Source organism: Erpetoichthys calabaricus, chromosome 5 (genome assembly GCF_900747795.2).
Source record: "Erpetoichthys calabaricus chromosome 5, fErpCal1.3, whole genome shotgun sequence".
Taxonomy (NCBI): Eukaryota; Metazoa; Chordata; class Cladistia; order Polypteriformes; family Polypteridae; genus Erpetoichthys; species Erpetoichthys calabaricus.
This window is the reverse complement of record NC_041398.2, coordinates 36,514,769-36,528,221: the sequence shown is the minus strand read 5'-3', so window position 1 is coordinate 36,528,221 and position 13,453 is coordinate 36,514,769. Positions and strand designations below refer to the sequence as shown.

At 37.2% G+C, this 13,453-nt stretch overlaps 1 protein-coding gene across 2 annotated transcripts in view; it reads left to right on the top strand.

Moving 5' to 3' along the window:
- Positions 1–13,453, top strand: part of dnaaf9 (dynein axonemal assembly factor 9) — a 172,934-nt gene that overhangs the window by 11,156 nt on the left and 148,325 nt on the right. For both annotated transcript variants that reach the window (XM_028801454.2, XM_051928226.1), the window contains exons 2-3: positions 11,343–11,422; positions 13,281–13,400. In XM_028801454.2, the coding sequence (XP_028657287.1) occupies positions 11,343–11,422; positions 13,281–13,400 (200 nt within the window). The remainder of the gene's footprint in view (positions 1–11,342; positions 11,423–13,280; positions 13,401–13,453) is intronic.

Sequence of the window (13,453 nt, the reverse complement as noted above, 5' to 3'; positions counted from 1 at the left end):
GATTTGGTTCTGCCTGCTGGGATGGGTGCAACCCTGAATTGATGGCATAATTAAACATGTATAATGAAGTTCTGAACACTCCGTGGTCTGAGTTTATAACTAGTTTTAATTTCACAAAGACGTTTATCGTGTGGTTATGTGGAGAAAGAAAAAGGAAAGATAGGAACTAGGGGTTTGGTACGTCAGACAGATACAGCACGCATACAATAAAGAAAGCCCGCCTAGAAGAACATCAATTGAATTCTGTGTTCGTGTCTCCGACCACCAGATCACAAATCCAATATTTATACAATGTTTAAGTTAAACCTGTGCGATACCCATTCATACTTCCAGTTTTTTGGAGCCTCGTCACACCTGCCATAAAGTTCTCTACACTGAACGTACACCTGGGGACCCCTTACTGCACTACCATGCATGTTTAATACCTGCTTTAATGCATTTCATCATGAAAATTTATCTTGGCATTCTACATTTTCAGAGAGCAGGAATATCGTGAAGTAAATGTATTCTGTGCAGCGATCACTGCCTGCACCTCTTCTTAGTGCAGAGAAAGTCGGTTTAAGAAGCGCGTAGCGATTAACAACTGGGTCGGGGGAACACTTAACACAAAGCATTTAATGTACTACATTAACTTATGACGGGGTTTGAGAAAATCTAGTAAATTAAACATTGATTTTAGGATGAAGTTTAGTTTACGACATTCTACTTTAATGACAAAATAAACGGCGAGAATAAAGTGGAAATGTCGACTTTAATCTCGACATATATTTTTTTTTTCTCTCTTCACTGTGTCCGTATTTTTCTTTTTTTTTTCCCCACCGTGGCTCTAATACGCTTCTGTAGGGCTATACCAGGGGTAGGCAACGTCGGTCCTGGAGTGCCACAGTATGTGCAGGTTTTTGTTCCAACCCAGTTCCTTAACGAGAACTCAATTATTGCTGATGAGGCACATATTGCTTAAGTGACATTTTAATGCTTCATTTTAGTGGTCTCGCTTGTTAAGGTTCTCCAACCTTAATTGCTTATTTCAATCTTAAACTGCTGCATTCAGTGTTTTAATTGCTCCTTATTAGCAATAAGATGTAAAACAGGGGTAGGCAATGTCGGTCCTGGTGAGCCGCAGTGGCTACAGGTTTTCATTCAACCCAATTGCTTAATTAGAAACCAATCATTGCCAATCTCAGACCTTATATTTAATTTTATGGCTTGTTAGTCTGTGCAATGTAAGGCTTTTATATCGTAGATTTTTTTCCTTTCCAAGGATATCATCCAAATGATTTGAAGCCTAAAACAGATCATTTTCAGTCTGTCACATTTTTCTATTAAGTGTTTTATTAAATCAAACCGTGGCACGATGAACACACACAGATGTAATTGGAAAAAAGCTAGCTGGAGAACTGCTGGCTGCTTTGTCTTTTACATCTTATTGCTAATAAGGAGCAATTAAAACACTGAATGCAGCAGTTTAAGATTGAAATAAGCAATTAAGGTTGGAGAACCTTAACAAGCGAGACCACTAAAATGAAGCATTAAAATGTCACTTAAGCAATATGTGCTTCATCAGCAATAATTGAGTTCTCGTTAAGGAACTGGGTTGGAACAAAAACCTGCACATACTGTGGCACTCCAGGACCGACGTTGCCTACCCCTGGGCTATACCACAAATAGCATTATAAATTCAAGTTGCAGTTTTATTATTTATGTATATAGCTTAGCTTGAAGCAAGGTCCATATTAATGCAGTTTGCCTTAATGATGGTTCAGTTGGTAAAGATGTCATCACCAAGTTGCACTTATTTTATTTTATTGTTATTTGGTGAATACTGTGTAATGCACCTGGGCTTGAAGTCTTGAAGTAATAGTATTATTACTGGAAGTTGCACTACTATTTATTGTTATTATTTATTAGTTTAAATATTATGCAGTTTAATGATGGTAAAGTTGTTTAAAAAGTCACTTTAATGTGTCAGTGGACAGAGATTGTCAACATTAACAGAAAGTGTAGTTGATTTACAAAAAATATTTACTATTTATTCCTTTTCTAAGACATGTTCAGTGCAATACAACTTTTGACAAGCACCTCTGGATATTTTACTAAGTCTAAATGCCTCTTTGGATGGTTGAAAATATGTTGTCAAAATTTTAGTTTAAGTTGTTTTCAAACTTTGTTCAATAAAAAGGCTCTATATTTTGGCTGCATGTCAGATGCAATGTGATTCCTTCTCTTCATTAGTGCCACCCCCTTGAAAACTATCACTTTTACGGGGCTATGCAAACCTGTATTAATACTTGTGTGCATATTAAAATGTTTTTTTGTAAAATGTACAATTCTCATGACAGTGGAATAGGTTATACTTAACCACATTTTCCACTGCAATTACTGGCTAACATCCACTCATGCATGGGGAAAAAAATATCGTCCAATACCGTGAAACCGGTATAATTTTGAAAAATACCGTGATATAGAATTTTGGTCATACCGCCCAGCACTAGTGGCAATTAAAAATTCACATCCATTGAAACTAGTAATTGGTGTTCAGGTACTTCTGTCAGTTGAAGGGTATAGATTCATGTCACCATGCTCCTGTAGTTGAAAGGCAGTAGAGAGCCCATATAGAAATTGTTAAAGGGTTTTTTTTCAGTTTGAAAAAGAAAAGACTGGCACTCTTTCGAAATAAGCCTGCCTATGTAACCAATGACAATAGAATAAATCCAACCGAAAATACAAATACACTGTGCCTGGAAGTGATATATGAAGGTAAGTCATTGACTTGGAAATTCCCGCAGTGGTGTATAGCTTATCCATATTAATGTGGAACTATTGGGGAAACGCCAGATATTTTCAGTTCAGTTTTGAATGTTCAAATGACCGTGCTTATTTGAACATTTATAAAATGTAAATACGACTGAGGTAATCCCACATTGTACTATGGTGGAGTACTTTAATTTTGTATGTCATTGTTTGCGTATTTCATAACAAGTTCTTCCCTGAAATATGAAAACTACAATGAATTGAAAATAAATGAAAATAAAAATGAAAAAAAAAAAACTTGCAGCCTACATTTATTAAAATCTCTAAAGTCTGGGTATGACATTAATCTGTACCCAGCCCTGCAAGCAGGTCCTCCAGCTTACAGGGAAAACTTGGGGGTTGGTGGCAGGATTGGCACCCCAGCCACCGTAAAAACCTCACACTGTTCCAGTGTGGTGCTGAGATGTCCCAATCCAGGTGGTGTGGTGTACGGTGGGTGCAACAGTCTGCTATCAATGCATGCTCTCAACCTCTCTAAAAATACGCAAACTTTCAGTTGCCTTCACTTCTTTTTACACAAGAAAACATTGTTGTCCGGTTACTTTTACACAAGAGAGAAGAGTTCAATGCACCATCTTAAACTTTTGGAAGCATTGCATTTTGCTATGTAAATGTTTAACATCTCTCATTTATATTTTGCTTGATACAGTATTATTCTGGCATTTCTGATACAGATGTGATTTTTTTTTTTTTGATTCAAAGTGTTTTTGTTGGCTATAATATTGCAGTCCTGTTTTGATAAAAATATGCCTATGCATTTTCTAGATCTGTTTTAGATTTCAGTTAAGCTTTGCTTGAAATATTAGTTCACAGCTACAAGACATTGACTTTTTCTTTGCTGCCCTATTAGGAATTTTATTCATTGTGGTGTGTTTGTTTTACAAATTATCTAGGTGTTTTAGCGCTTTAACGCTAGGAATGCACCAACATGTACAGTAAATCCTGGTAAATTGACCTTTCCTGTGTCTTATCTACCATTTATGCTAAGGATATCATTGTTTATTTCCTTTTCTTTCATTCTGTTTATACCAAAAACAAAAATAACTTTCTATATTATAAGTAAAGTTTTTCTTTCGATATTTTTCTTTTCTTGGTTAAACGAAAAACAAAATAATAGACACTCCAAATCATTTTTGTTATTTCTTAGTTGTTGTAACAGAAACATGGTATTGCCATGAATAAATGCAACTTTTAAAAAGACAGTGCCACATTAGAAATAGATATTCTTGTGGATATCTGCTGAGCAAGCATTCACTGTTCTCACTGGTTCATGAATTTAAAATATTTTGGTACTAATTTTATTGTGGAACCAGTTTTATTGTGTTCTTGCACACCTTTAATTTTGGGGGTACTGTACCTTGTGAGTTACAGTTTTAAGTTGGAAAAGCTGTTCCTGTCTTTTGAGTCTACAAATGTTGCCATGCAGTGTTAGAAGACGCTCATGCTGAATGTTGCTGAATTGGTTACCTATTATATCCAAGTGCATGTTAGTTCATGGGTCAGTTTAACCTACTTGACTAACACAGGTTTTTATTTGTTAATGGATGGAATTGTATGTGCTGCAGAGGCAATAGTTGAACTTGTATCATGTTAACTGTTCATGTGGTGTGAGCAGTGTTTCAATATTTTTACTCAGTGTTCATTGATTTTCACAGAGATTCTTGCACAACTACAATGTTCTTCATATACAATGTACAATAAAAACTTTGCATTCTGCCTTGTAGGCAGATCCTTTTGAGGAATCTTATGAAGCATTCTTTAATTTGTTTACACAGTTCATCTGCTATTATTAATGCCTCTCTGTTAACAGAAACTTAGTTGTAGTTCAGTGATAGTCATTTATCATAAATTAATCTAGTTTAATATTAGCTTCTGGTATCATAAGTTAGATAGATAGATACTTTATTAATCCCAAGGGGAAATTCACATACTCCAGCAGCACCTTACTGAAAGTTGGCATGAAAGATAATTTCATATACGTTAGTAATGTTTAAACAAAAAACCTGCTTACCTTGTTTCACATATACCAAGGATTTTTCAGTTTTTCTGAAAAACAAAAGTCTTTATCTTCTAATGAGCAATTTTCTATTTTTTTCATGTAATTTCTATTAATAAATTGAAAAAAGAGTAGTAGATAAGGATGCAATAATGCATGATTTTTAAAATATTTGAGCATAACACCAACTTCCCATCACACTGGCACCCACCCTAAGAGAGCTAAAAAGGAAAGCAAATATGAAGCTTAAGACAGAACCAGAAACCACACACCATGCAGACTAGATCACTCGGCACCAGAGAGACTGTGGTGAGTTCAAGACAAACAAGATTTGTGAGTGAAAGGTTTCTCGACTGTAGGAGTGTCAATGCCAAGATATTACTAATACAGGGTTCCTTAGAGCAAGAATTTTGCTCACATTTGCTCATTGTTGTCGGGTATTTTTTAATTTGTATGCCCATAGAATAGAACTTGAATTTATAAGCTCCCATGTGCAAGCTATGTAAATACAAACATTGCAGTATGTCATGTAGCCACAAAAAATGTTACCTGCTTGTGCATTTTTGCATTTTACAGGTTAACCTTCAGCTAGGTTTCTTAATTTAAGCATAGCTTAATATGGCAGGCAGATCAGGTAGTTAGTTCCAGAATGGTGAGCATTAGATGGGTATTTTTGTCCAATGAAACTGGACAAAGAACATGAATAACCTTCATGATAAAAGACCACATTTCCTGAGAATGTTGATGCCAAGAGTAGTTATACCAGGGTGAAGCAGATAGGTAGAGGCTTGGACATTGAAATGGCAGTTGAGAGTGAGGAAGCATTCAAAGATCTTAGAAGTGAGAACCCATCTTTTCCAAGTTCAGTAGATGTCTGATTTTTCCCTAGCTTGAAACTGACCTTGATTAAAAGCTCATGTCCTGCAAATGGTGTTGTGCAGCTTGTGAGTTCCCCTTCAGAGAAGTGAATATTTGTAACTTAGTGCTGACCACTTGAGGGAACTTGTAGTTTTGGTACATCTTGAAGTAATTTCTCAATGCATTAATTTCAAACTAGATCTTGGTGTGATATGGCTGACTGTGCTATGTAAAAAATGTATCTGGCTATAACAAAATTTTAAACTTCTGAAGAAAGGGAGTTATGAGGCAGCATCAATCTGAGTCCTCATCACCCCAGACTGAATTCATAAGTGACTCTCAAAAATAACGGGATCTCCAAAATTAAAATAGTGATATTGTAAAGGAGCATAATAAATACTAGCTTATGTGCTGTTTTAAAATATTTCAGATGGCAGTGGCAGTTAGTGTTAAGAGGAAAATTAGAGAGAATGCAAGCTGAGCTAGAGCTAAGAAACCACTGCAGTGTGCATCACTTGATTCTGCCCCAAAGTCTAGGTCATTTGTTATGAAACCGGAAGGTGAATGACTTTCCTGGAATAGCAAAAATTGATGTGCTGCTGGGAATAACAGAAGATTATCATGATATTAGATCCACATTTGTATAGCATGTGAGTAGAAATATCAGTTTAATTGCAAGTGCTTAAAATGAATAGCAATCTAACAGGTACTGTGTGTGTGTTTGGTGTGGAGCACTGAGTACATATTACATTTCTCCAAATACAGTTGAAAAAAAAAAAAAAAAAAAAAACCACAATTCAGTATATGGCAGTGATCTGACATGTATTACATTTTGTATATTGTCCATTATTCAATCCACTATATCCTAACTACAGGGTCACGAGGGTCTGCTGGAGCCAATCCCAGCCAACACAGGGCACAAGGCAGGAACAAACCCCGGGCAGGACGCCAGCCCATCGCAGGGTGCGCACACACTAGGGACAGCTTAGGATCTCCAATCCACTTAACCTGCATGTCTTTGGACTGTGGGAGGAAACCAGAGCACCCAGAGGAAACCAACGCAGACACTGGGAGAACATGCGAACCTAGGTCTCCTAACAGTGAGGCAGCAGCGCTACCTACTGTGCCGCCCACATTTTGTATATTATACATCCTAATATATTTATTTGTATGGCACATTTACCATGCTCAAACTGCAACAACAGGACATAAAAGATTGGATACAAGTAATATCTGCATCAATACAGGAAATAGAAACAATTGAAACAGAATAATCAATAAACCAGAGTGAAATACAAAAATCAGAATACTACAGGAAAGCCCTGAATAAATAACATGTAGTACAAACACAAAGTCTGGGAGCCTTAGAGCTGAAGGTTCTTTTACCCTGTAGAACGCAGATTAGTTTGGGGGCTTAACTAGATTGCTAGACTCAGTGGACTTTAGTGGGCAAACAGGAGCATAGGGAAGTTACTGATGTAGTCTGGTGAATCGCCATTTAAAGTTTTATAGGTTATTAGTAGTAAGGCACAGGGAGCCAATGAAGACAGAACAGGATGAGTACATGCTTGCTGTTATGGGCCTGCATAAGGACTCTTAAAACAGAGATTTAAACCAAAAGGAGCTGCAATAACAATACAATTTATTTTTGTATAGCCCAAAATCACACAAGAAGTGCCGCAACAGGCTTTAACAGGCCCTGCCTCTTGACAGTCCCCCAGCCTTGACTCTAAGAAAAACTCCCAAAAAAAACCTTGTAGGCAAAAATGGAAGAAACCTTGGGAATGGCAGTTCAACGAGAGACCCCTTTCCAGGTAGGTTGGGCATGCAGTGGGTGTCAAAAGAAGGTCAATACAATACAATACACAGAACAAATCCTCAATACATTATAAAAAGTTTAGAAGTACGGAGCAGAATTTCAGAGTAGATGATATCACATAATAAGATTTGGATATGTTTAGAGTCCTAGAGACCTCGTCCATCAAGCTGCCTCCCCCATTTGGCCATTCCACGGCTGAAACAGCGCTGGACCAGCCAATCCGATGAAAGGACCCATCTTTCCCACAATTTCCCACGAGATGCAGTATGTACAGTTAATCAGCAACTCTAGTCAGGATATGCTAACTGAAGTAGTGAGTCTTCAGCCGGGATTTAAAAGCTGAGACCGAAGGGGCATCTCTTATAGTAGCAGGCAGACCATTCCACAGTTTAGGGGCCCTGTAACTAAAAGCTCGACCTCCCATTGTTATTTTATTAATCCTTGGAATCATAAGCAGACTGGCAACTTGAGATCTTAACCCCTTCACCGCCCTCTGCCGGATATATCCGGCACCGCTGTTTTAATGCTAACGCCTTACTGCCGGAATTATCCGGCACATTTGCCTGTGGTTATATGAATGCCTGGCAAGTAGTATAACTGACGGTTTGGCGTGGGTATTATTACTACGTTGTATTTCGACAAGTCTGTGGTTGTTTTGGCCGGTCATGTGACGTGATTCGCATGTAACAGCTGTGAATATGGCGAAACGTAAACTGACTTCAAGTGAGGCTTTGCAGGCGATTTTGGACAGTTCTGATCATGATTGTAGCAGTTCTGAAGAAGATTTTAGTGACAGTGATGAGCAGCAACGTGCGCTGCATGATATTGTGAATGAAGACGCATCGGATGACGGCGCTGAGTGGGTGTATCCCCAGCATCTCAGCTGGGCTGCTGCCCGAGGTGAACTACCTTTTCTGCATTCGTTTGAGGGAACGTGTGGCTTTATTGTTGATGTAAACAATCACACTGCTGAGCAGTTTTATGAGCTGTTTGTGTCACCTGATTTGATCAGACATTTTGTTCATCAGACAAATCTGTATGCAGCACAGTTTATTGAGAAAAATCCCAATTTACCTCCACATTCCCGTGTTCGTGCTTGGTTTGACACTGATGAAAACGAAATGAAAAAATTCATTGGGATTTTGATGTTGATGGGAATAATCAGAAAACCAGATATTGAGATGTACTGGTCTACAGATCCTATGTATGCAACACCTATTTTTGCAGCTGTCATGACACGTAACCGATTCTCTTTGCTGCTGAAATTCTTTCATTTGAATGACAACAGAAACGAGCCAGATAAGAAAGATCCAAACCGCGACCACTTGTTCAAGCTACGTCCTTTGATTGATCATTTATTTGAAGCATTTCAGTTGCCCTACATGCCAGGACCGTCAGTTGCAGTTGATGAAAGTTTATTGTCGTGGAAGGGCCGCTTACAGTTTCGACAGTATCTACCATTGAAAAGGGCACGGTTTGGTATCAAGATGTTTTGCTTAGCTGAGAATTCAGGTTACATTTATAGATTTCGTGTATACACTGGCAACTTGCACAACATTTAGTGGTCAATACTGCTTGAAAAAATGTAAAAAATGTAAAAAAAATGTAAAAAAGTAAAAAAACAAAAATTGTTCAGATTTCGCCTGGCTTGGGGAATATTTAGGGAGTTGGCGGTTAAAGGGTTAATATGCGCTCTGGTTAACAGATTAGAAGGGTCACCTGCCAGGGAGGGATTGAGTTAAGAGTCAATTCAGAATGTAATAAAACTATAGACCAGTTTCTTAGCATTGTAACAGGAGAGGAATGAGCAAACAAGATGTGACAAAGTAAGCAAGTTTTTAATTTGATGAATGTGGGTAGAAAAAGAAAAGGAGGAATCAAAAGACACCAGGATCCTAACAGAAGAAGAACATTTGAAAACATCATCAACAAGGGTAATTGAGAAAGAGCAAATGTTCTTAAGTTGAGCTTTAGTGCCAATTAGCATGACAAGCTCAATTTGCATGACTTTGGTTTTGTTAGTTAATTTTAAAAAGTTAGAGAGGTTTTCAAAGAGGCAAATTGTGAGCTGATAAACTCTGAACTTTCAGTTTTAAGACTGCAATAGATTCAAGTATCATATGCATATACTGTAAATAAATGATATCCCAGTCCAAAGCTATATAATATGAATAATCTAGCCAAGGGGATGCATGTAGATAAAGAAGACCAGAGGGTCAACGACAGAGCCTTGCGGAACTCCTTGTGTGACTGGCACTGAACTGGACCTCCTGTTGCCAAGACTAACAAACTCTTGCCTGCCAGTCAGATAAGACTTAAACTGTTGGAGGGGAGAGCTGGAGTTGCCCAGAATGTTCTCCATTCTATACAGTACGATATCATGCTTGACAGTATCAAATGCTGCACTAAGGTCTAACATAATTAATATACTGTTTTTTCTATTAGGACTAAAAGCAGTAACTAAAACAGTTACCAAAGAAAAAATTGGCGCACAGGTTTATTTGCCTTATTCACTGATGATGTTAATGATGATGACTGGGAGCCATACTTCCTTCCCCAGCTTACCTCTGTCTGTGTGCATTCTAGGCTAATATTGTTTACAGTTTAGTCAGATGTCTGTGTTGGATAGAGGGCATTTTGTCACTTGCCATAATTACAAAGCAGAAAATTGCAATACTTGTAATATAATTTTTCAACTTTTAAACGCAGAACATAATGAAGATAAAGCATTTTTAGTAGATATCCAGTAGCTCTTTAGAAGCTGAATCAAAAGAAAAAAATTGCTTATACTGGGCAAAAGAATAGCATTTAAAAAGAAACCATTTTCTATATTTCCCAATAGCATAGTATAAAAGGTATTAACATATCGAAGCTATATGTTACTCATTAAGCCAGTGTTCTACTGAGCTCCAAAGTGGATACTGACTATTCACATTGAAGTAAATACTCATTTGTGCAGTATTAACATTTTTTCTGTACGTTTTGTAGCTATAATATATAATTTATATTGTATAATAGCATTCTCTTAAAATTTTGATAGAATTAAAATAAAGAATTTCACTGTAGTCTGTGTGAATAGCAATAAACGTGAACTTGATTCAGAAGTTGCATTTTGATATAGTTAAATCAGATTGTAAACTACCAGGTTGCCTGTTCAATTCTCATTTTGTATTAATGTAAAAATAATAATCTGGAAACAGTTGTGTCGTATCCTTATATTAAGGTTTCTTAGTTAATGGAGTGAGCTTAATTTGTGATGTTTCATGTTTATTTTATTTGAACTGCATATAAGCCTGATAGTGCATTAAAGCTGTCATTTGTTTCCTGGACTGGACTTATATTCTATTAAATAAAGAGGAAAGGGAAATTGAATAAGTTTGGAAAATGTTTGAAATTTAGTTGCATGTGTGAGTCTTAGTTTTTTCAGTGTAGGGTGATGTTGTGTGTAAGTACTGTATAGAAAGTTTTGCTGGTACAGTATTTTTGATTATGTGAGAGTGAGAGAGACTTCAAAAAGGACTTTATAGCCCTTATTATGTGTGCCATGATGAAGACTATACAGCTGAAATGTTGCATCTTTAAACGTATTTCCTTCTCAACGTGAAAATAACCTTTTGCCTTTTTTTTCTTTGTAGATGCATGCTGATGCAGCCCTACACTGACTCCATTAGTATATGACTGTTGTAGAAATACATTCCTCTTATGTTCTTAAAAAAAAAAAAAAAATCTTTTAAGCAATGCCTAATTGGTTTTATATATCCTTCTACTATCTTCACTAGGTTATGATCTATTTTTCACTTTATTGATTTTTATCTGTTTATCATCTAACAATTTCTATAATCTTTTCCCAAACTGTAGTTGTTCCCGTCTACGGAGGATTCAGTCAATCCTGTGCAGTGAAAACAAGACAAAGCCAGATGGTATCCTCTGCATTCTTGGTAAGCTTGCTGAGAGAGAGCTCAACTAATCTTTAATTTACTTGCCAAATCTTTCTTTTTTTCCATTAAAAGACTTTTTCTTTATAACAAATCTAAGCAGTTTTGTGATCTCCAAGTAAAATTGTGAATTGCTGTTTTTTAAATCTCTGTAACAACATAGCTTTGCTCTGAACAAAATGACAGTTTACAGATTCTTAAAAAAAGTTTAGTTATATTGAGAAAGTTTTAATACCTGATGCTGGGCTGTTGTGGCTGCCTGTCATGTTTTTGGATCTGTTGGGTTATATTTATTTGCTCTATTTTTATAATGTGAAAACATTGAGTGTGTTTGCTCTGTTTTTATATTTTGATGACTATTTTGTCTCATTATGTTTATTGCAGAAGTTATCTGTATTATTACAAACAGCAGGAGAATAAAAAACTGAGTCACACAATTGTTGCTATAGTTGCTGTATTTGTCATAAAGAGGCCTTTAGTGAGAAAGGCTTTTCTTGTTTTCAGCATCTGATGGCATTGTGATTAATCCTTGAGACTATCTGACCTGCTATTATTAAGCTTTCATAACGCATAAAACATAACCAGAGCTTAAACAGACACTCTACCTGCCTGCCTGCCTACCTACATTTTGTAGTCTTGGCGTTTTAATTTTCCTTTTTTAAATATTATATTCATAAACATTGTGGCCAGAAAGAGGTTCACTGTATAAGTCTCTGAATCTAAATAAAGACTACAAGGCCCAAAATAGATAAAAGTAGTTTATTATAAAATTAAAGTACTAGTTTATCTACCCATGTCAGAAGCTAACTGTATCCTAATAACCCTTCATGAGCCTGCTGATGTAGGTGCTCCTGTAACGATTTCCTTGAGGTTCTTAATGCACTTACCTACTATCACCAACTCAAACTTGTATAAATATCTCTATCACAATCTGTTCCTCCTGTTGCCATCTGTGACTAAAATGTTCACTGGCCTTATGAACAACAGAGTCCTTTAAGCCTCCTCCAGTAGCAGTAGATATTAGAAATGGGCATCATTAAGATATTATCGCTACCGTTACTGATTATCAATACTGATACTTATTGATACTGTTACCAGTACTATTTTTCCATAATGCATTTCTTGAAGAGGGGTTGTAACTGGGCGGCACGGTGGCACAGTGGTAGCGCTGCTGCCTCGCAGTTAGGAGACCCGGGTTCGCTTCCCGGGTCCACCCTGCGTGGAGTTTGCATGTTCTCCCCGTGTCTGCGTGGGTTTCCTCCGGGCGCTCCGGTTTCCTCCCACAGTCCAAAGACGTGCAGGTTAGGTGGATTGGTGATTCTAAATTGGCCCTAGTGTGTGCTTGGTGTGTGGGTGTGTTTGTGTGTGTCCTGCGGTGGGTTGGCACCCTGCCCGGGATTGGTTCCCTGCCTTGTGCCCTGTGTTGGCTGGGATTGGCTCCAGCAGACCCCCGTGACCCTGTGTTCGGATTCAGCGGGTTGGAAAATGGATGGATGGGATGAAATCCAAGAGTGGTGACCAGTTGTATGCTGGTTGAACATGCAAGTACGAACTTGCAGTTTTGTTAGCACTGGATGAACAGTGTTTTTTTTCTTTGACATTTCCTTTTGCATATGAAAGTCCCAGTAATATAAAACTATAATTTATTCATATGCATAGACAGACAAATTGTATGTATTTTAAATAAATGCTTTCTTTTAGGGTGTTAGGGGGAAAAAAAAACAGCAGAAGGAAATACTGAACAATGCTGAGTTGTTTTTGTTTAGTTTAATCATACTGAATGTTACACTTATTTTTAAAGAATCCACATATATAATTCTATTTTAAGATAGATGTAAAAATTTGAAATGTATTTTTGCAGGGATTGATAGCAGGTACAATGAAGGCTGCAGTGAACTGGCAAACTACCTGCTTTTTGGACTATACAGTGAGAAGTCCATTGATCTGGAGAGATGTGAGTTCCCTGAGGAGGTCCTGGATGGTAAGGGCATTTAGTATCTTTATTGGGTCACATAATTATACATAATTTGTAAA